Source organism: Hyaena hyaena, unplaced genomic scaffold (assembly GCF_003009895.1).
Source record: "Hyaena hyaena isolate Hyena2069 unplaced genomic scaffold, ASM300989v1 scaffold_378, whole genome shotgun sequence".
Taxonomy (NCBI): domain Eukaryota; kingdom Metazoa; phylum Chordata; class Mammalia; order Carnivora; family Hyaenidae; genus Hyaena; species Hyaena hyaena.
In genome coordinates this window covers 1,633,557-1,656,985 of record NW_024081009.1, presented here as the reverse complement: position 1 = coordinate 1,656,985, position 23,429 = coordinate 1,633,557, and the positions used below count along the sequence as shown (strand labels likewise).

Below are 23,429 nucleotides of genomic sequence, written 5' to 3'. Positions count from 1 at the left end.
CCCCCCAGCCACCCCTCCTCCCCAAGCGTGCTCCCCCTCCCTAGTCCTCCCCGGCCCCCTAGTCCCCTCCTCCCCCAGCCACCCCTCCTCCCCAAGCGCACTCCTCCTCTCTAGTCCTCCCCAGCCCCCCAACTCCGTCCTCCCCAACCACCCCTCCTCCCTGAGTGCCCTCCTCCTCCCTAGTTCTCCTCAGCCCCCCAGTCCCCTCCTCCCCAGTGGTCCCTCCTCCCCAGCCCCCTCCTCCCCACTCCCCCCACTACCTCTCTTGAGCAGGCCTGTCCTCCCCTCCAGGCTGCAGTTCCAGCGCTCATGCCGGAACTGAAACTGGCACTCGAGCAGGCTGAGGTGGGCAGCGTCCTGCAGGGTCTCGGCCAGGCCGGGCTCCCTCCGGCAGAGCTGCTTCTGTCGGCGGGACAGCTTCAGCAGGTCACACTGCTTCAGGTGCGCCCCGCTCTGTGCTGGGGCCGCAGCGGTGCCCAGCCCTGGGAAGGGTGTCAGGACCTCCCGCCCGGTCAGGCTGGAGAGAGCAAAAGAGGAAGACAGTGACCCTCAGGGGTCATGATGGGGGGAGGGGGTAAAGAGGACATGGGACAAGCAAGAGGAAGGGGTCCTTCTAGGGGGGGCTTCATTTATTCCCTCCTGGCAGGCAGGCCAGCCCCATGGGGTATGTGCCCATTTCACAGAGTAGAAAACCCAAGTGCTTGTAACAAGGTCTGGTGCCCAAGTTTTCCAGATACCAAAGTCTCTGCTCTTGTTACCATTCTATTTCCCAAATTTGCCCAATCATACAAATCATCTGGGTGCTTGTTAAAAATATAGATGCCCAGGATCTACAGTTGGCAATTCTGATTCTATCAGTCTGGGGCGCAGTCTGGGAATCTGTATTTACTCCACACCTGGGGCAGCTTCTATGATCAGGAAAGTTTGGGAAAAACTGTGTGTAGTATTGGCTGCTGCCTGGAGGGGACAGGCAGACAGATATGGATGTTGAGCACTCAACAATTCCCTGTTATCCCTCTCTCCCGTAGGTTACATTGCTGTCCATGTAATCCCATGCCAGCCTAGCCTGTTTCCATAATTCCCAGTTAGATCTCCAATCATCTGACCGCTCAGTGCCTGTTACAAAGAGATCCTTAGGGAATACCTGGATGGTAGAAGGAAAGAAGGAGGGAGGTAGGGGAGGGAAGGGAGGAAGGAAGGGAGGGAGGGAGGGAGGAATGGAGGAAGGAAGGAAGGAAGGAAGGAAGGAAGGAAGGAAGGAAGGAAGGAAGGAAGGAAGGAAGGAAGGAAGGACAAATGAACAGATGAATGGATGAACTGACAGATGGGTGGATGAATTTCCATCAGGCCGTCAGTCCCAGTCTTCCTATTCTTCTGTATCCGAAGTTCATGGATTTTGAAGTCAGGCTGCCACTTCCCAGTTGCATAACCTTGAAGCCTTGGGTTTCTCCTCCGGGAAGAACAAAGAGGATCCTTTCTACCTCTTGGGGCTGCTATGAAGATTATATGGAAAGTACCCACCACAGTGCCTGGGACTCTCTGGTTCACCTTTCTGCTGGTTAGAGTTTCTCAAGATTCCTTCCTCTTGCAAGATGCTTTATTCTCTCACCTGGGCAGAGTCTTCCCTTCGTCCAGATAAGGAAATAAAGTTTAATGAAGAGGCAGGGACTAGCCCGAGCCATACAGCAGAGATGGTTCTGAGACTGTTCTTCTATTTTCTATCCTGTACTCTGGCGGTCCTCAGCATGGGCAGAATATATACCATTCCAGACCCAGGTGAGAGAAAGCCAAGATAAGTGAGCAAAAATAAAACCAGGTGATGGCTCTTAAAGCTTATGCTTGGATGTGGCCCTTGTCACTCTTGCTCATATGCCATGGCCAAGGCCAGTCCGGCCCACTGGAGTGGTCGGAGAGGCACCTTCTCCGTGGAACCAAGGGCCCGGCTCTCCTGTGTAGAGCCACCTGCCCCAGCCAGGACATCTGGCTGGATGCCACACCGCCCTAGGGAGAGCATGGGTTCTGGCCAGGCCCCAGGTGCCCCCAGAAAGTGCCCGTAGATTCTAAATCCATCAGATGCAGCCAACCCAGTGTGGAGCATATCTCTGAAACCCCTGAGCAGAGACAGATGCTATCAGGCTCCTCCCGGCCCAGCCTGGCCGTAGCCTCCCCTGCTAGACAGGGTGAGGGCAGGGACCCGTTAATCATTAACTTGGGGGCAAATGGGTAAATTTCCGGTCCACCAGGTCTACACCCAAACCCCTCCCTGCAGCCTGGCAGGAAACCCTTAGAGCTTGACCCTTGGCAGGTCCAGATGTCAGCTCTTGCTGAGGAGGCCCCACCCTGACTGGCTTCCAGTGTGAAAGGCGCAAAGGGAGCAGGGGCCATCTAGTCCCACAGATGTCCGCCTCCCCATGGCAGGTGCTGGTGTGAGGGAAAACCGCTCATGCTGCTGCTGTGTGTTGGAAACGGGGTCCTCCCTTGTAGCGGCTGATTGACAGGTGAGAGAACAAGCAGAGAGTGATAGCAGGTTTGACCAATGGGGCTGCGCATCCTTCAAGGCCTGCCTCAAATGGCATTCTAAGAACGATATTGTATCTTTATAGCTATATGATATCTTATATCTTATCTTCTATAATTTATATCATTATCACTTTTTGAGTGCTTATTACTCAGGCCTTTAGATTGCAAATGTCTGTTGAGTTGGCTACACACCACTTCTTCCCAGCTACACAGATACCATGGGGCCAGCCATTTTATACCACATGACCTTGCTGCTCTGGCCTACTGATTGGACCAATGAGGAATCACGTGACTTAAGCTGGGCCAATCAGTCCTTTCTCTGGGAACTTGGAATTTGAATGAAGTGCACATACAGTTGCTTTCTCTCTTTCTTTCTTGGGTGATGGGGCTTGTAACTCAGGAGATAAATAGAGGATGTTGATCCAAAGAGAGAGAAAAAGAATGAACCAAATGCATAGAGGGAAGCAGAAGTGAGAGTGGGAGGGAGAATTTGGGGAGCTTTTCAGCCCTGGGCCCAGAATCTTCCTGTGTGCAGCCGTGTTCTTGCCTTAGACACTCCTTTCTATAGTACAGTGTCAAGGCCTGGAGTTGGTTGTCCAATTAAGGGTGCTGTCACTGATCATGACCTTCTGACAGCTGTGGAGTACCAGCATGGCCTTGCCTGCACTTGTGAGCCAGAATCAGCAAACACCCTCTCCCCTATCCATAGGCACCTATTTTTAAAAAATTTCGTTTAATAGGCCCTGTGATTGATGGCCCCAGAAGTCCAGTATAAAGTCGGTTAATTTTATTAGCAGTAATGACACTTAGTAGCGATTAATGGTCAGGAAAGGCAGCCAACCGCATAGAGGCCTCAGGCCACACCGGGCCCTGGTCTGCCCAGGGCTGCTCTCAGAGAAGGCTCTCTGGCACTGCCTTCGGGGTCCCCACAGGGCTTAGGAAAACAGCTGGGAGATCTTCCAGGACCCAGTTTCCCTTTTATTTATTCTTCACGGCCAGGATCATTTCCGTCGACGAGACCGTGCCATGCCATCAAATTTGGAAAACACCATATTTCATCGGGTGGTGTTAGCAAGCTATCCTGCCCTTCCGGTGGGATCTACTAGGGGAGGCTCCCTCCTGGACCTCAGGAACATTCCAGGCATTGCAGGCTCCAGTCCATTTCGGGATCTACGGGCAAGATCCCCCATCCCCGCCTTGAAGAAAGCACATTCCCTGGCACCCCAGGCCTGAGAACCAAAGCCCCCGCCCCCACCCCCCCGGCCACCTGCCTCTCTGCAAAATCTTAATTGCCCGCATGTCAGTCAGACCCCATGAGGGTAAGCTGCACACCCGGAAGAGATCAAGTGAGCCTCATTGGTCTTACGTATCCAGACAAAATTTGGAGTTTTCATAAAGATACTGCCCTGTGGTCAGGTCAGATGCCATCGCCACATAAGTCGTCAGTGTTCTGAACTGAAGAGAAGAGGATGAGTAATTTGTGAAGCTGCTAGTTGCTCTTCTGGGCTGTGGGACAGAGGTTCCTTCAGGCGTCTGCCTGACTAGCGTGTTCCTGAGCCATCAGGGACCGCTCTCCCCAAACAGGTTGTATCTGCTGGTCTGGTCTCCCCCATTTCCTGCTTCCAGCTGGGGCCCCCAGGCTGACTTGCAGCCCCTCTTCTCCGGTCAAGAAAGCAACAATTTAACAGAAGACCATGTGACCAACTCCATTCTCCTCCCTTCTTTGCCTCCAGGCTGTGACTCTGCTCTCTCTACCCTCAGCCCAAAGCCCTTAGTTTAACAATAAGACCAGAAGCCCCCCTCCCCTACACAAGATGTCCCTGGCTTTGACCCCAGAGCATCCCCAGCTACTCCCTGGGCCACTTTGTCTCCACCCAGGGTGGAAAAAGTCAAGGGTGCCCCTCAGGACTTCATCTCACATACACCCCCAACCCCAGGCCTCCTCCGCACACCCTGGCCCCTTCTGCCCTGGCCTTCCTTTCACTCTTCAGGGCTTACCCCATCCACAGTTTGGGCTAAAGCCGCCCCATCTGGGATGACCTTGAAGGAAGGAAAAGAACTTGGAGAAAGTGTCTCAGGAGACTGCTTTCATTTACCTTCAACACGATCCCCTGGTCACCACTAAACCCCAGACAGGAAATGGAGCTCACACTGGAATGGTTACCCACCACCTGCTGGAGTAGGGGACCCGAGGATCTCAGGTCCCCAAAGCTGCTCTGGCCTGGGTAGGCTGGTCCCAGTCTGCCCACATCACTGTTGACCTTGGGGACACCCACTCTGCCCCTGAGCTCATTCCATCTAACAAACACACAGTGATCAGGGGGAGAGCGTGACCGGCCCAGACTCCCGCCTCTTACTAGTTGTGCCACCTTGGGCCAAGCACTTCACCTGTCTCTGCCTCATCTATAAGATACAGACAATCACAGTACCTACCTCACAAGGTTACCGGGAGGATTAAATTAGCTAACTTTTGTGCAGCTCTTAGAACAGTGCCCGACACCCAGTAATCTCCAGGCACGTGGCATTCCTGGGCACTCACTATGTGCCAGGCGCCATGCTGGCTGCTGGGACCTGCTCCCGCCCTCAAGGAGCTCACAGTCTAGAAGGAACTTGGTTGCATTTCAGGAGTATCCCAGACTTCTCCCAAGGAGAAGAAAGCTTCAAACCAGCCCAACTCCTCATGGAACAATCAGTAGCTGCTCAGAGATCAGAACTCTTAGCTCCATCTGCATGAGAACCTGACCTTGGCTGGTCCTGTCCTGCCTGTAGTAGGAGGCCTGGTGGGGGGGGGGGGATGGAGAGGAGGCTGGAGGGAGCTCCTAAGGAGCACCCCCCTGGCTAGCTGGGGAAGACCTGGCAGCTGTAGTGCATTTCCCATCACTTGGGGGCGCTCTAGGCTCCAGTCTTCCACCCCCACTCCCACCCTTGTTTCTGCTTGAGAAGTCTGTTGATTCCAGGGGAGGGCCACCCCCAGGATGTGGGTGACTGAGAGGGTGGGTGGTGGAGGACAAAGCTGGCAGTTCCCAGGGCACCAGGTAATGCCAGCCTGTCTGGACCCTTAGCTGGAGGGGCCAGGAGCTGTGCCTGGCACCAGCGACCATGCCAACTGGGGGCAACTGCCTGGGAACCAGGAAAGCCTTGCTCTGCCTGAAGCATTGGCCTTGGCCCTGCAAAACCCCATTAGATGCTCCTGATAACAGGCTTCCGCTGTAGGGCCATTTGCATGGTAAGTGTTCACTTTGAGCTTTCATCTCAAACATCTCAGCCCTCCACTCCCAGCCCTCACTAAGTCCCCCTACACACACACACACACACACACACACACACACACACTCCCCACCCCCACCCTGTGCTCTCCACCACTCATCTCTTTCCACTAGGGGAGGGTTGCTGAGGGCAATGCCAGGAAGAGAGGGCATATGGCTCTGACAGTCCTTCTACAGAGGGGGGGGGGGGCGGTAACTTCAATACCCACCCCAAGCTTCTCTCCCCTCTTCCTGTCAAGTTGAGGGGCCCCAAGTTTATGCTGCTGACCAGCATGCCATTCTCTCCATCCTTCAGACTCCTCTCTCCTCTCCCGGACTCCGTGTCTACCCCATGCCTCCTCCAAGAACTTGTCCTTAATGAGCAGGCTGGCAAAGTCGCCAGCTGTCATTTCCTACCTCTCCCTTAACAAGTGCCATCCCCTCTTCACTCACCCATTCATTTGAATATAAATATAAACGACTTTATGGATGTCAGCTTCCTGTCTACTCACAAGAGACCAAATTACACAAAAGATCACTCACTACTTCCCTGTCTGGGTCCCCTACCCCACCTGCCCGCCCGCAACCCCCCCCCCCCCCGCCGCCTCTCCTGGGTCTGGCCTTCCTTTCCTCCCCAGCTCTTAAGTTCATGACTCCATGGGCCCACCTCGAGGACCGAATCNCCCCCCCCCCCCCCCGCCGCCTCTCCTGGGTCTGGCCTTCCTTTCCTCCCCAGCTCTTAAGTTCATGACTCCATGGGCCCACCTCGAGGACCGAATCTGGCCACCACCTTCCCCCTAAAGCTCATCCCCAGAGCCCTGTCCCCCAGCCCAGCGCAATCCCCCTGGCCAGCTGCGGGCTTTGTCTCTCTAACAACAGCTCTACTTCCTGTTTCACAGCTGCAGACCCGGCTGCCCGCTGAGGGTGGCATCAGGGAGACTCGTGCTCACAGCTATGCGGGCAGTGAGCAGCCCGTTCAGCAAGCACGCTTTGCATCTCAACAATCTTGGGTATTTAGAGCTTGGCCAGTACAACATCTGCGGAGGAAATGCTTCCCCCTCCTCCTCCCTGTCTCTCTCCCTCTCCAGTCAGGCTCAGACAGAAGCAAGGAGAGGAAACCTTCATCCCTGGCATGCATGGGTCAGGTGGCACAGTGGCGATGGAAGGTCCCCATGTGCAGAGGACTCCCTCGCGTCTGCAGGCCTGAGGTTAGGAGCATCTCCCCCAGCTCACTGCCTGGGTGCAAATGCACGCCATTTGAATCATTGTGGCTTAAGGCTGGAGAAGCCCTTTGAGATGGCCCGGTCACCCAGATGACTCCTGGGAGGTATTCCAGAGGCTTCTAGGGGTAGGCAGGAGAGCAAGGCGTTTGCCAAGTGTGCGGGTCTCTACTTTGCCCTGTCTACTTTTGCCCTGAGTTCATGTAATATTTATTGTCCAAGGTGACCCACTGAGTTCATGGCATGACTAGGACTGTGCCTAGGGTCCCCTGATTGTTTCTGTCAAGCCTGGCAGTTTCTGCTTGCAGTTTTAACATAACACTTCAGGGAAGCAAAATCAGTCGCCATCCTCAGCAAATGTCTAGGTTGAAAAGAACACAAGACAGGTTGGTTTGAAAGGAAGGCAATCCGGTTAGGACTCCTCTGGGACCCTGGGCAGCTAAAGGGAGGAGAGAGGTATGCTTTGTTTAAAAGGCTACCTTTTCCTCGTCTAAAACTCTGTTTGTTTTTGGCTAAAAATCAGAAATAAAGCTTAGAGAAGTGGCCTGTTTATTCATACTAAAGTGTGAGAGTCTGATATAATACTAGTGTCTGAGAACATACTTTGCTAGATAGAAGGGAGATCAAAGGAGAGGGTCTGGGATCATGAAGAAACTGAAGAGAAAGGGGAAGCCTGGAGCGAGGAGAGAGAGGGGTAGAGAAAAGGGGGTGCTGGAGGCTTTAAGACAAGCTCCTCCAGCTTCCTGGGTTCACGGGACCAGCCCTGACCCAGGGAAGGAGTAGTTTAGGGGACATGGGATGGAGGCTATAGGGAAAAGCAAGGAGTCGCTGAGGCTGTCTCTTCTTGCAGCCAGCAACACCCCCACCCAGTTCTGCCGCAACCATGAAAGCCTGCCTCGTGGGTTGGGTAACTTCGGCCAAGTTAATGAACCACAGTAAGTTGACCAACTAACCAGCTTGGTAGCCTCTTGACCGGGGCCCACGGACAGGCAGGCAGGCTGAGCCCCTGGGGGAGTGCCCTGCGCCCGATCTCGGTGTGAGGAGGAAAGCTCCGCTATTTGCAGCTGCTCCAAGAAGACATGTCCACGTGTCCCCCCGGCAGGGCCCAGGGATGGTCCCCACCCCCACACCACTTTGCTCAGCTCCAGGGAAGCAGGAGCCTCCCAACCCGGTGAGGGAGCCACTCCCTAAATGGGCCTAGGGAACAGCAGAGTGGCCAGGACAGCCCGCAGGGATGAAGCTGTAAGGGGCTCCCTCGGGAATAGGCCAGGAACCCCCGGGGGCAGGATCAGAGCAACTTCCCACCTTGGGCTGTCCTGGACCCAGGACCAGCCATGGCTGTCGCAGAGGGTCCCTCCCCTCAGGGCAGTCTTGGCTACCACAGTCGGCTCCACGCCTTCCTTCACACTGTAACCCCTGCCTGGCACGCCTCTCCCAGCCCCAAAGCCCTCACAGAGCCCCTGGACTCATGGCCATGGCCTTCTTCAACGCTTGCCTCACAATGTAAGGAATAGGAAAGGTGATCCTGAAGCCCCGTCTGGTGCTGGCATGTTCTAATGCTTGACTGCCTCCTCCAGGAAGCCCTCCTTACTTGCCAGTCCCACCTGTCTCTAACTATCCTCTTTCTTTGTCTTCTCTCACTTTTACAAATATAATACCCTTAGTTCTGCATGGTTGACACTTTTTTCTTCCTCCTCAGAGCTGCAGATAGGTCTCTTCAAGGAGTCTGTAAGCCCCTTGGCAGAGTCCTGGTTCTTGTACCCGGAGGTCCCCCGTCCCCAGCTCAGATCCTCCACCCCAAGCAGGGGCTCCTCAGACACCTGCTGGCTGCATAAATCCCTGATGTCCAACCCCAGGCAGAGAGTGTAGTTCCAGGCCATCCCTCAGCCTTCCCCCATGCCCCATCCCACACCCTTGGCCTCCCTGCGGCCTCACTCCCAGGCTGCAGAGGCCACCCGACACCCCACACCCCCACCCTTCCCAAGCTCAGCCCTGCAGGCGCTGGGAGGGCGTGGCTCTCAGACCCTGATCACTGACACATGCTCTCCCCAGAGCCAGATTGCAGGGCCCCCTGGCCTTGGCCGGTCAGACCCCGACTCTTACCCTGGCTCAGCCTCTGTGGGGAGTGGGAAAGCCAAGTCTGTTCCCTCTGAAACTCAGTTCCCGGAGATGAGGAAGCCAGGCAGCTGAAGCCACCCTTTGATACCCAGTGAGGACCAGACAAGACTTGGCCCAAAGCTTTCTGATTCATAGGGTCACATATACCCCAATGTTTATAGCAGCGCTTTTAACAATAACCAAAGTGTGGAAACAGCCCAGTGTCCATCAACTGAGGAACGGATCAAGAAGATGTGGTTTATCTATACAACGGAATACTACATGGCAATGAGAAAGAATGAAATCTGGCCATGTGTAGCTACGTGGATGGAACTGGAAGGTGCTATGCTGAGCGAAATAAGTCAAGCAGAGAAGGACAGATACCATACCTTTTCACTCATATGTGGAACTTGAGAAACTTAACAGAAGACCAATGGGGGAAGGAAAGGGGAAAAGTCATTTCAAACAGAGAGGGAGGCAAACCATAAGAGACTCTTAAATACAGAGGACAAACTGAGGGTTGGTGGGGGAGGGGGAAATGGGTGATGGGCATGGAGGAGGGCACTTGTTGGGATGAGCACTGGTGTTGTATGTAAGCAATGAATCATGGGAATCTACCCCCAAAGCCAAGAGCACACGAACACATTGTATGTTAGCCAACCTGCCAATAAATTCTATTAAAAAATAAATAAATAAATCTCTATTATAAATAAATAAATAAATAAATAAATAAATAAAACAAACTCAGCTTGCACAATCTCTAGAGGTGACACACACTGAAAGTTTACCGCAGATTCACAAACCTTTATCTACAATTCCAACTCCAGAAAGCTCGGACGACTACAAATGTTTGTGCAGTTATGGTGAATTCATATGGCCGCAAGTCCTGACCTGAACCAAAATGAGACTATTTATGGTCTTTATTTATCCCAACATGTAGATGTTTTCCTGCAAAAATAATAAAATGTCTGATTATGGGGTGCTGCCCTCAACATGGCATATGCATTATGTTGTCTTTCTAAAATTCAAAAATTCTTGAATTCTGACATGACCTGGCCTTAGAGGAAATGTAACTGTCAAGAGAGCAGACCTTCTCTGCTCTCACCCTAAAACTGGTCTCTTTAGAATTTCCAGGACTCTGGGGGTGCCTGGCTGGCTCAGTGGGTAGAGCATGTAACTCTTGCTATCTGGGTAGTGAGTACAAGCCCCAAATTGGGCACAGAGCTTACAGAAGGAAAGAAAGAAAAAGGAAGGAAGGAAGGAAGGAAGGAAGGAAGGAAGGAAGGAAGGAAGGAAGGAAGGAAAGAAAAGAATTTCCAGGGCTCTGAACATGGTGGTTTAAGAATATTCTGGCTCTTTGAGACTCTCCAGCCTCCCCCTTGGGTCTTCATCGCTCCAGTGAGGGGTCTGTCCTATCCCTCAACCCATCTCGGAGATTCCCATGGAAGGCCCACTGTGGCTGACTTCTGGAGTCTGAATGAGACAGACTCTGTTTTCTGCTTTGTTTCTACTTCCTATCCTGACAGAGGCCAGGTCATGACCAAGCGGTGTGTGCTCAAGAGAGCCAAGCGTAAGCAGAAGAAGAAAGTGCAAATATGATGGAGTAGAGGAAGGTTCTGGAGGAGAGGAAGGGCCAACGAAAGGGAGAGGGGCCGCCCCTTTGGACATTCACTGTGCACCACGAGGCAATGCCAAGACCCATGGGGGACCCAGCCAAAAACAGGGCCCCCAAGACCCTCGCCTAAAGGGAGCTATGCATGAATTGAAGACCTAAGCACGTCGGGGGCAAAAAAGGACAACGAAACGAGAGTTTAGGACACGCAGTGCCAGAGATGCTAGGGCATATGCCGGGTGAGGGTATGGGCGATGGAATGGAGGGCTCAAGGGTCAGGGCCACCCAGGGAGAGGCAGACCCCGTTGAGCCCCAGGTCAACATGAGGCAGGGAGGACGAGCTTGGCTCTGGATTCTGACAAGCTAGAATTCAAATTTTGGTGCTGCCAGCCACAGTAGCTGTGTGACTTTGGGCAAGGCACTTGACCTCTCTGAGCTTTCTTCCCCACTCACCTCTATGAAGAAAATTATTCCAGCACCACCTCCTGGGGTGTCGCGGTGGTTAAATGAAATCATGCACATAAAATGTTGAGCACAGGAATGACTCAAATTATACAACGACAGGGGCTGAGATGAAGGGAGAAAGGAATCGAAGATGCTCCTTAACTTGGGAGGCTCTAAGGCCAGATTGTTAGATTTCTTGAACTCATTTCAGCACTTTTATATGTACTTCTTTAACTGTCACAATAACCCTGCAAGGTAAGGATCTGCCCATTTTATAGATGAGAAAACTGAGGTTAGAACAGTTAACTGACTTGTCCTGGGTCACAGTTAGTGAATGGTTGGATGGAAGATCTGAATTCAATCTGTGTGACTCCAAGTCCAGTGCTCCTTATGCTGTAGCAAGGCCTTGGGCTGCCTCTCTCCCTACTTAGGCTGATGCCAGGGTGAGGTTCACCCTCACAGCACCTGGCCCACATCTCCCAAGACCAACCTTTCCCAAGAGCTGTTCATATAATCCTAAAGGCACCAGGATCTCTCTTCCAGGGGATTCCAGCCCAGGAGTCCCCCTGCCTTACCTGTCCTCCTCAGCCTTAGAAAATCCATCACTATCCATGAGGAGGCTGGTTTGACCCTGAGCCCAACTGCAGAGCCCAGCTTCTCAAGGGTGGGGGTTGGGAGGGGTTACAGCCTAGCCTGGGACAAGCCGGCCTAAATTCCTTCCCCAAACACAATGATTCTTATCAGTGATGTTTGGCTTTCAATCCACCACCCCAAAGCAGTAAAATTTCTTTTACCCTTTCTTCCCTCCAACCCTGTTTTTCTCAGGACCCAATCAATTTCTAAAAATGTTTTCAGATGAAAACAATACCATCCAAATTCATAAAACCCTCAGGAATACGTCTTTTTATATTATTTGCAAGACGTGCATACTGAAAATTTAAAAACATTGCTGCAATAAATTTTAAAAGCCCCAAATAAAGAGATATGCCTGTTAATAAATCGGCAAATTCAATATTGTTAGAAGGTCAATCTTCTATAAATTGATTTATAGATTCAGTATAATCCCAAGCAAAATCCCAGCAGGCTTTCCTATAGATATTGACAAGCTGATTCTAAAATGTAGGTGGAGGGGCGTCTGGGTCGCTCAGTTGGTTAAGCATCTGACTCTTGATTTCGGCTCGGTCATGACCTCATGTTTCATGGGGTAGAGCCTCAAGTCAGGCTCTGTGCTGACAGTGTAGAGCCTGCTTGGGATTCTCTCTCTCCCCCTCTCTCTGCCCCTCCCTGCTCAAGCTTGCACTCTCTCTCAAAATAATAAATAAACTTTAAAAATGTATTAAAAATTTATGTGGAAATACAAAGGACCTAGAATAGCCAAAACAATTTTAAAAGGGGAGAGAGAGAACTTATAGTACTTGGCTTCAAGACCTACCATACAGCTTACTATAATCAAGACTATATGGTATTGGCATAAGAGTAAACATATGGATTAATGGAACAGAATAGAGAGTCCAGAGATAGGACCTCCTATATTGAATCAATTAATTTGCACCAAAAAGTGACAACAGAGAGGGTACCTGGATGGCTCAGGCTAAGCATCTGACTTCAGCTCAGATCACAAGATCATGGTTCATGAGTTCGAGTCGCTCATCAGGTAAGCTTAAGCTCTGCATTAGATGAGCTCGTGCCCTGCTTTGGATGAGCCCCACCTCTCTCTCTCTTTCTCTCTCTGCCCCTTGCTCACTTGTGCCCCTACCTCAAAAAAAAAAAAAAAATGGAAAGAAAAGAAAGAAAGAAACAATAGACCTAAGTATGAGAGATTAGACTATAAAGTTTCTAGAAGAAAATATAAGAGGAAATATTTACAGCCTCTGAGTAGACAGAGATTTCATGGATAGGACAACAAAAAAAGCACAAAGCACATAAGAAGATGTAAATTGTACTTTGTCAAAATGAAGAACTTCTATTCTTCCTAAGATTCCAGTAAGAAAGTAAAAAGGCAAGGGGCACCTGGGTGGCCCAGTCGGTTAAGCATCTGACTTTGGCTCAGGTCATGATCTCACAGTCTGTGAGCCTAAACCCTGCATCAGGACCCTGCTGACAGCTCAGAGCCTGGAGCCTGCTTCAGATTCTGTGTCTCCCTCTCTCTCTACCCTTCCCCTGCTTGCACTCGTCTGTCTCTCTCGAAAGAAAGAAAGAAAGAAAGAAAGAAAGAAAGAAAGAAAGAAAAGAAAGAAAAGGGAAAAAAAGGAAGAAAGAAAAGAAAAAGGCAAGCCACAGATAGTGATGAAATATATACCAAGAACTCTTACAACTCAATAATAAGAAGACAAATGACCCAATAAAAAAGATATTCAAATGACTACCATGTACGTGAAAAAAATATTCAATACACCATTCATCAGTGGGAAAATGCAAATTAAGACCATAATGTGATAGCAATACATATCCACTGAAATGGCCAAAATTAAGATGGACAGGGAGCCGCCTGAGTGATTTGATCTGTTAAATGTCCAACTTGTGGTTTCGGCTCAGGTCATGATCTCGTGGTTTGTGAGTTCGAGCTCCACGTCGGGCTCTGTGTTGACAGTTCAGAGCCTGCTTGGGATTCACTCTCTCCGTCTCTCTCTCTGCCCTTCCCCACCTCAAAACAAATAAATAAACTTTTAAGAAAAATTTTATTTTTTTTTTAAATGTTTTATTTATTTCCAGGAGAGAGAGACAGCGTGAGCAGGGGAGGGTCAGAGAGAGAGGGAGTCACAGACTGAAACAGTCTCCAGGCTCTGAGCTGGCAGTCAGCACAGAGCCCGACGCGGGGCCCGAACCCACGAACCGCGAGATCATGACCTAAGCGAAAGTCGGACGCTTAACCGACTAAGCCACCCAGGCGCCCCAGAAAAATTTTAAAAGAGGAGTAATTGGAACTCTGATACATACTGCACAAAATGGTGCAATCATTTTGGAATACTATTTGGCTGTTTCTTATAAAGTTAAACATAGGCATACCGCGTGGCCCAACAATCAGGTCCCAGATATTTATCCAAGAGAAACAAAAACATATGTCTACATCCGTACATGGACGTAAATGCTTAGAGCAGCTTTATTTGGAATAGCCCCCAGCTGGAAACAATATAAATGTCTATCCGCTGGTAAACAGATAAACAGATTGTAGCATATCCACACAGTGAAACACTACTCAGCAGTAAAAAGAGATGTGCTGATATACATAACAACATGGGTCGGTCTCAAAAACATTATTTTGAGCAAAAGAATTCAGACACAAAAGGCTGACTGTATGATTCCATTTCTAGGAACTTCAATGGGCAAAATGAATCTCTAAGGACAGGAAACAGAGACGTGATGGTCTGAGGCTGGTGGGGGAGGGTTGACTGCAAAGGAGCATAGGGATCCTTTGGGCTGATGGAAATGTTCCATCTAGTAGTCGTGGGGGTGGGGACATGGGATATACATCGGTTATAACCCAAACTGTGCACTTAGGGTGCTTGCATTTTACTGTATGTGATGTTGATTAGAAGGAAAGATTAAGGTCGTGTCTTGCCTCTTCACAATGATGCCTCTATGACCCAAGAAGATGGGTAGAGCGCCAGCCACCACCCAAAGCACCCAATCAGACCCTTTCATTCATCATCTCAATTAAGCCTCACATCAGCCTTTAAGGTAGGTATTAGCATCACCTGAAGCTCAGGAAGGTTAAGCTATTTGCTCAAAGTCACATAGCTAGCAAGACAAAGGGCTGGGATTTAAACTCAGGCATAGCTGACTCCAAAGCCTGTGTGTTCATAAACGTCTCTGTACCATCCCTAAGGGGAAAGAAACCCAAGTAATGCAGAGATCACACATTTTAAAAGCACCACTAAAGTCAACAAGGATTTTAAAAGTTGTATCCAAAAAAAAAAAAAAAAAAAGTTTGTATCCACAAGAACTGCTGCTACTTACAAAGCCCTTGGGATGACTTAAAGACTGGGTGCAGTAACAAGGTCTGTATGGGCTCCACATGCCACATAATACAGTGCATGTTCATTTAGAAAACACCACACAAGTTATTATTTGCAGAATCCCCAAGCCATCCAAGCCAACATATGAGCTCCTGAGTCATCCTAGACTTCTAGGCCAGGATCAGCCCGTTAGGAATGGGGAACTGTGGGGTTCCTGGGTGGCTCAGTCGGTTAAGCTTCCGACTTCGGCTCAGGTCACGATCTCACAGTCCGTGAGTTCGATCCCTGTGTCTGGCTCTATGCCGACAGTTCAGAGCGTGGAGCCTGTTTCGGATTCTCTGGCCCTCTCTCTCTCTCTCTCTCTCTCTCTCTCTGTTCCTTCCCCATTGTGCTCTATCTCTGTCTCTCAAAATTAAATAAACATTGGAAAAAAATTTTAAAGAATTGGGGAACTTTAGGACCTCCAGGTGCTATAGACCTTGGAGGCAAGTGATGTGACCAAGTGACCAAGCAGGGGAGGGGGCTCCCCTCCACCCCCTTACTCTCTGCAGCTCCTTGCAGCTGCCGCTCCACTGGATTATCTCACAGTATTAGCTCTTGAGACTCTTTCTTGGAGGGCAAAGGGCCCAGACTGGAGGCAGGACCTTGTTTCTACCCTGCCTCTCCCACTGACTTGCTGTGTGACATAGGGTGAATCACTAGACTTTCCTGACTCTCAGTTTCCTTTAGGGAACTATTTACCCCATCCTATATTCCTGTAGAATGGCTCTGGGGATGAGAGGAGAGAGAAGCTGTATGAGAAAGTGATTTGTAAACTGAAACACTAGTTATTAGGTAATTATCAGCATCACCAGCCTTCAGCCCTGGGTTCATACAAAAGCCCTAGAAGCAATTGCTGGCTTACTGTGGTTTGGAGTATGATGGCTGCCTCATTTGAAAAATGGAAATAATAACACATGACCTGTTTGAAACAGGGAGTTTAACCACAGGTGCTTTTGGGGCACTTGCAACTCTTAAATCTAAGATTCTATGATTTCAAAGACCCCAAGAAGATTGGCCTCACTTGCTCTCCTGATATTTGCATTTTCTTCTTCTTCTTCTTCTTAATGTTTATTTATTTTGAGAGAGAGAGATAGAGAGCAAGCTGGGGTGGGGCAGAGAGAGAGGCAAACAGAGAATGCTAAGCAGGCTCCGCGCTGTCAGTGCAGAGCCCGACATGGGGCTCAAACTCATGAACCACAAGATCATGACCTGAGCTGAAATCAAGAGTCGTTCACTTAATCGACTAAGCCACCCAGTCGCCCCTGAATTTTCCTTTATCAAATGCCCAAACACTTCATCTTATAATCAGAAATGATATTTCAAATGCAAACAACCTGGAGACAGGAGAAGCAGATTTCCTCTCATTCTCACTATCGTGTGGATGGCTGATATCAGATTCCTTCCAGAGAGCAAATTCTGATGGGAAGCTGGGAAATCTGACCTGACTTGAGTCACAGTAGGGCTTCCTCAGTGGGAACTCAGACTGAACACCCTCTCAGAGACTAGACACATAATAGTGCAAGGCCTCAGTTTTAGCTTATTCTCTAAGTATTTGTCCCGTTCCCCAGACTGGGGTGGTGGGGGCTTGAGTCTATTTGGTCACCTTTGCCTAGTTGGATTCATGACCTGGAAGAGGTGGCTCCAATACTCACATGATCCCTTTCAACCCTAACCCAGGCCTAATCAACCATCCCCTCCTACCCCGATTTCAAGGCTGCTCCCCTGCTCATATGTCTCAAACTCTACCCCTGTGCACTGCTACAGACTCCTTTCCCCTCCAACCACACACTCCAGGATGCTCCAGGTCTCCTGGAGCCCCTGTCCTCTCACCCCGTCTGGCCCTCACCCCATCCCCAACCCCAAAACCCAGACAAAGAATTGTGGAAATGAGCTGGGGTCCAAGTGGATGGAGGTACATTCATCCTCTTGTTCTCCATCCCAGCTCAGAAACCCCTGGAAGGGCTATCAAGATACGATGCCCCACTGTCTATACTGACAGTAACTGTGGCATTAGCTGAGCATTTACTATGTGCTAGATACTGTCCTAGGTGCTTTACGTGTACTAATGCACAGAACGCACATATGAAATAGGCACTATTCTCCTCAGGTTACAGATGAGAAACTGCGACACAGAGAGGTTAAGTGATTTGGGCAAGAGCACACAGCTAGCAAGTAGCAGGGTTGGGAACTGAACCCAAAGCCTGTGCCCTAGCCATTCTATCCATGCCTTCAAGCCTGAAGTCATTGGCATACACGTTTGTACACTGTTCTGTGTGGAAATAGAGGCTCAGTGCTATCAAGTTCAGCCCCTTCTCTGTACAAAAGGGGTCACTGAGGCCCAGAGACGGGTCTTCCCCGGTCACCAGCAAGCTGAGCTCAGACCTAGGGTCTGGCCTCACCTGCCTACCCCCATCCCTTATATTTCAGGAGAGGCCCCCTGCTCACAGCCAAGGCACGTTTTAACCAGGGGTCATGACCCGGAAATTAGCCCACAGCCCTTAGCTGGGCCTGTGCAGGCGCTTCTCAGATCCTTACTCGTTGTCTCTGGCAGGTCACTGGCCCGGTGTTTTATTGCCTTCTCTTTAGTCAGACTGTAAACCTCACCCTGATTTGGAGTGAAGATCACAAAAAGTGACACGACTAAAGTCATAATCCGTACACTTTTGGAGCAAGCTGTGGGTGGAGGTCAGGGAAGTGCCTTCGTAGCTACGACCCCACCTCCCACCCAAGTCCCTGGGTCGGAGAGAAGGGACAATTGCCCTGTAACTTGCACTGGGTTCAGTCCCGGCTCCCGCCCGCTCTCCCCAGGTGTCTCCCCAACTCTGATCCTCCTTTTCCAACCACGGACACCTCCTGCCTCCTCACTCCTGCTCATCCTCCCCAGAATTCACGCTTCGTCAGGTCTGAGATTTGGTTGGGCTTCCCTAGGGGAAGGTCCCCCCCCCCATCTCCAGCTGACACTCCCCGAAGTCTGCAGGTCCGCATTCCCCCGGTGTCCGCGCGATCCCCTCCCCCGGCTGGGGTAACACCCCACCCCGCCCAGCCACGCAGCCCGAAGGGTCTCCATTCTGCAGGGGGAAGGCAGAGAGAGGGTGGAGAGAGAGCCCGAGGCGAGGACGGGGGCTGGACGGAGACCGGGGTACAAGCAGACAGGGCACAGAATGAGGGTCCAGAGAGGGCATCAGAGCGCGCGAGGGGCGCCTGGAGCAGCAGGGACAGGGCGCGCGGAGAGGCTGGGGCCAGGGTCCGCAGCCTGGGCAGAGTCCGGGCTCTCGGACGGGGGTCCGAGACAGCGCGGGGTGAGCGAGATGCGGTCGCGGACAGGGCGGGGTGGGAAGAGCGGCGGCGCAGAGGACCAAGAGTGCGACCCCAGAAGGCGCTCTCCGGGCCTGAGCGGGGGAAAGCCAGAGGTCAAGCTCGGCGTGCGAACCCCGACAGCCAGCCGGGACTGGGGCCCGCCGGGGGCTAAGGTCTGAGTTCGAGGTCCCACCGCGGCCGGGGCGGGCGGGCGGGCGGGAAAAGTTGGCCCTGCTCTAGCCGGAGGAGGGGAGGCAGGCGGGCCGGGGGCGCGGCGGGCACTGACCCGAAGTAGGCGGCGGCGGCGGCGGCGGGCAGCGCCAGCAGGCAGAGCGCGGCCAGGGCCAGCGCGGGCGGGGGGCGCATGGTGCCGGCGGCGCGGCGCCCTGTCGCATCTCCTCGCGCCGCTCAGCGCTCGCAGCGCCGCCACCAGCCGCCCGTGGGGCTTTAAACCCGGGCGGGGCGGAGCGGGGGTGGGGGAGGGAGCGGCGCCGGCGGCACCCCCCACCCCCGGGCGGTGAGCCCCCCGCCCCATTGGCCCCGCCGGTATCGCCCCGCCCCGTCGCGGGTGGGGCCGCCGCCCAAGGCCCGCCCCCGCCCCGCCCCCATCTCCCGGTCCCACCCGCCCCAGGTGAGAGCTCACCTGTCGCCGCGCCCGCCGGGCGACGAGCCGGCGGAACTTGAAGGCCCCCGGGCGCGGAGAGACGGGGATGGGGGTACGCGGCGGAGACCGGGGAGTCTCTGCATCTCCCCGCGGGGTGGAGGGAAGCACGAGATTCTCTCCCCCGAGGTACGGGGGTGGGTGTCCCCGAAGGAGGGAGGCTCCTGGAATCTGCGGAGAAGCCGTGCGGTGTCCGCCCTCCTGCGCGTCGGGTGTGGGTCTCTCTGCTCAGCCCCGGGATTTTGAGGGCAGGGCCACTGTCCCGAAATGGGAGATCCAGATCTGATGGCTGGGCGGGACCCTGCTGCCCGGCAAAGGGAATCCTGGAGGGGCATCCCTTAGGGCAGAGGGGGTGAAAGGAACCCTCGTTCTAAAGGGGAGACTGTGTCAAGGGCAAGGTGCACAGTGCGGGCCTCAGTGGGCGTTTGACAAAGTGCTGCTGATGTTCACTTGACAAAAATCTAGATTCTCTGGTTCGTGGGGCAGGAAAAGCAAGGGTGGGAGTGGGAGGGCCAGGGAGGAACCTGCTTTCCAAAGTGTGTGGATGCCAGAGCCAACCATTACTGGCCCACAAAGCTTTGTCTTGCTTATCCTTTTTCAAAGTTTAACCCCAGTCCCTCCAGCGAAGGTGCCATCATTGAGGCAGTAGGTGACAGTTGTCTATGAGATATGTACACCACCAATGCCCCAAGTAAGATTTAAAATGTTTTTGAGGGTCTTGGGTGTCTGGGTGGCTCAGTCGGTTAAGTGTCTGACTTCAGCTCAGGTCATGATCTCACTACTGGTGAGTTTGAGTCCAGCATTGGGCTCTGACGGCTCAGAGCCTGGAGCCTGCTTCCAGTTTGGCTCTCCCTCTGTCTCTGCCCCTCTCACTCACACTCTCTTTCTCTCAAAAATAAATAAGTGTTAAAAAAAATGTTTTTGAGGGTCTTGAACACTGGGCCAAATCAAGCAAAACACAATATAACTTGCACCAAATGTCAAGATCTGCACGCAAAGTTTCCAAAACCTCAGCCATATGTGTATAACGTCACGTGACAGTGACCTGGCTTTGCCGTGGACACCAGCGTGATGGGGGCCTAGGGGGCTGGTGGATAGATGGCAGCTTCTGTGTTAGGCAGGATTAGCAGAGGAAGCCCCTGCCACAGCGAGCCTCTCTGAGCTCAGTGTCCCTGCGCACTCAGTGGAGGGATTAGATGATCGATGATCTTTAACAGCTCGGCTGGGCCTTTCAGTTCTCCTGGTTCTATTTATTGCACGGCCCAGTGTGGTGAGTGGAGACCTAGAGTCAAATCATGTAAATCGTGAACCCTGGATATGAAACGGAGATGATGATGAATATCTCATGGGATTTTTGTGCAGAGCAGTGTGTTGCCAAATGCTGAACACGGGCTGGTGGGTTGTTACAGCAGCAGGCGGGACCAGTGGTGTGCTGGTGTTTTACCTACTTTCAGGGGGTGGATGGCTGTCTGATTTGTATCATTTGCTGATTTCCTGTGCTGGAAATATTCCCACCATGGCTGATTTCAAGATGCCAAAGTGGCATCATCTTCGAGCTCCTGAGTTAGGAAGAGATTTGCAGTAATGCTTCTGCTAACCGGCCAGAGCTGGCCCCAGCACACCCCTGGTGAAAACTTGATCTAGGCTCCAGGAGGCTCAGAGGAGGTGGCGGGGGGGGGGGGGGGACAAGCTGAACACTGTGAGTCAGGGAAGAGGAAAAGCCCCCACCGGGCCCCACCACACCCAGTGGGCACCAGCAGAGTTCGGCAGGTGAAGAGGGAACAGATCCAGCAAGGCCTCCTAACCTCATGCCCTCAGGCCCACAGCACACGTCACTACACAACAGTGCACACAGACAAGCATGTGCACCTTTTTCCAAAGTGACAGGTCCTCAACATTTTATAAAAGTTGCATGTTGAGGGACACCTGGGTGGCTCAGTCAGTTAAGTGTTCAACTTCAGCTCAGGTCATGATCTCACAGTCCGTGGGTTCAAGCCCCACATCAGGCTCTGTGCTGACAGCTCAGAGCCTGGAGCCTGCTTTGGATTCTGGGTCTCCCTCTCCCTCTGTCCCTCCCCTGCTCGAGCTCTGTCTGTCTGTCTCTCTCTCAAAAATAAATAAACATTAAAAATTTTTTTATTTTTTAAAAAATTGTTTAAATGTATATTTAGTTTTGAAACAAAGAGAGACAGAGCATGAACAGGGGAGGGGCAGAGAGAGATGGAGATGCAGAATCCAAAGCAGGTTCCAGGCTCTGAGCTGTCAGCACAGAGCCCGACACGGGGCTCAAACTCACGTACCGCAAGATCATGACCTGAGCCCAAGTCAGAGGCTCAACCCACTGAGCCACCCAGGTGGCCCCTGCTTCCCCCCCCCAAATTTTTTAAATTGCATGTTGACACCTGTTGGTTAAGGCTGTGGTGCAGAGATTGGAGGAAAAGCACCAGGATGGGCTAGAGCCGTCAGTGGCTAGAAGGTGAGGTACACACAGAAAATATTCAGATGGGTATTCTTGTGCCCTCACTAGACAATGGCACGGACCCAACCCTTGGTGCCTTCCTTCCAATGTTAGAACTGTGTGGGTCTCTGCCTGCTGGGGTGACTCCTGGCTTGCCCACGAAGACATCAGAGTTCTGTTTATGCCTCCCCCGTCCTCTGACCCCAGGGGTGCAAAGAATTGCCCAGGCAGCAGCTCCTGATGCTGATAATAATTCCAGCAGCAGCTCCCATGTGCTGTGTGTGTGTGTGAGGCCTGGTATGTGGTCTCAGTGAAGCCTCCCACCCACTGTAAGGTCAGGGAGATCATGATCACCATTGCAGGTGAGGAAGCTGGAGGTTCAGAGAGGTTAAGTAGCTGATGAGGGTGACCCAGCATAAGTAGCGGACACAGAAGTTGAGCACAGCCCCAGTAGAATGGTCACACTGGTTGTGATTGGCCGTGGCTGGCTGAGGACTGCCCAGGCATAGCCTTGCTCACAGTGGCCTTTCCATAAGCATCGTGTACTCCCTAACAGGCTCCCACCTGAAGGGGAGATGGTGCCGAAAGGATATCATCGTCACAACTGTGGGACTGTGGAATCCCTGAGGAAGGACAGGAGGGGCGTCCCTCAGGACTCATAGCCCTAAGCCATAAGTGGTTCATTGCCCTCTCACCCCATGAGCTCCTTAAGGTAGACCTGAGCATCACTCAGGATCCAGCACATAGTGCTCAGGAAATATGCGCTGTTGGGGCGCCGGGGTGGCTTAGTTGGTTAAGCGTCCGACTTTCGCTTAGGTCATGATCTTGCAGTTCGTGGATTCGAGCCCTGCGTCGTGCTCTGTGCTGACTGCCAGCTCAGAGCCTGGAGCCTGTTTCAGAGTCTGTCACTCCCTCCCTCTCTCTCTGACCCTCCCCTGCTTATGCTGTCTCTCTCTCTCTCTCTCCTAGAAATAAATAAAACACTAAAAAAAAATTAAAAAAAAAAAGGAAATATGCGCTGTTGCCAGCTTATAACTGGTCTGTGGCCTTTGTGTGGGGCTGCAGAGATACAGTGTTATACTGACAAAATGCATGCCGACAGCATCCCCTCCTAAGCTCATATTCCGTCTCTCTCACACACATACACAAAACTCTGACACTCTACAACACAAGTCCAGGCATTCAGTGATACACGAACTCTCCTGCACCTCCCCCACGGATGTCTAAATTCCTAGGCAGACCCACAGCTGCTCCTGGACCCACAGGTTCACACAGGTATGCAGAGAAGCATTCTTAGACAGCCACATGCAGCTACCTGTCTCCATTAACCAGCCCAAGGCAGCCACGCTCAGTGATAGAGTCCTCCCCTCCCCCTGCATGTACACACACACGCGCACACACACGCACGAGTTTGGAGGGTGCAAGCACGTACCTGAACGGCTTGCAAAGGCTGCATTAAATCCAGCTCTGAGGTGTCTCCAGACCTCCCTTCTCCCCCTGAACCCTGTCCCCAGACCAGGCTGATTCTAACCCTCAGGAAGCATCCATCTTTGTCTGGCCCCAGGGCTCCCGGGACTCCAACCCCCAGCTCAACCCAGGCCCCAGGCAGAGCCCAGCAAGTACACAATCTCCCAAGCTCACAACCAAGCCACGAGTGAGTGGAAGTGAGGAATTCCAGGCTGGCTATCTCCCTCTAATCGCTCTCACGGCTGCACAGGAAATGGACTTAACCTGACAGGAAGTGGGGCAGGTGATGATGCCCCAGCAGCTGTGAGGGAAGGAGCCAGCACTCAGACCAGTCCAAGGCATGGCTGCTCAGGAGAGCTGGTCCTGGGGAGGCTCACTTATCCCTCTGAGTCCTCCCTACCTGCTCGTGA

General features: G+C 52.2%; 1 protein-coding gene across 1 annotated transcript in view; it reads right to left on the bottom strand.

The window, feature by feature from the left end:
• The window catches only part of WNT9B (Wnt family member 9B), a 23,105-nt gene extending 4,265 nt beyond the window's left edge, over positions 1 to 18,840 (bottom strand). Inside the window, exons 1-2 of the mRNA XM_039250662.1 lie at positions 18,720 to 18,840; positions 261 to 517 (exon numbers count right to left, since the gene is read on the bottom strand). Of these exons, the coding sequence (XP_039106593.1) occupies positions 261 to 517; positions 18,720 to 18,799 (337 nt within the window). The 5' untranslated portion in view covers positions 18,800 to 18,840. The remainder of the gene's footprint in view (positions 1 to 260; positions 518 to 18,719) is intronic.
• Positions 18,841 to 23,429: the final 4,589 nt, after the last annotated feature.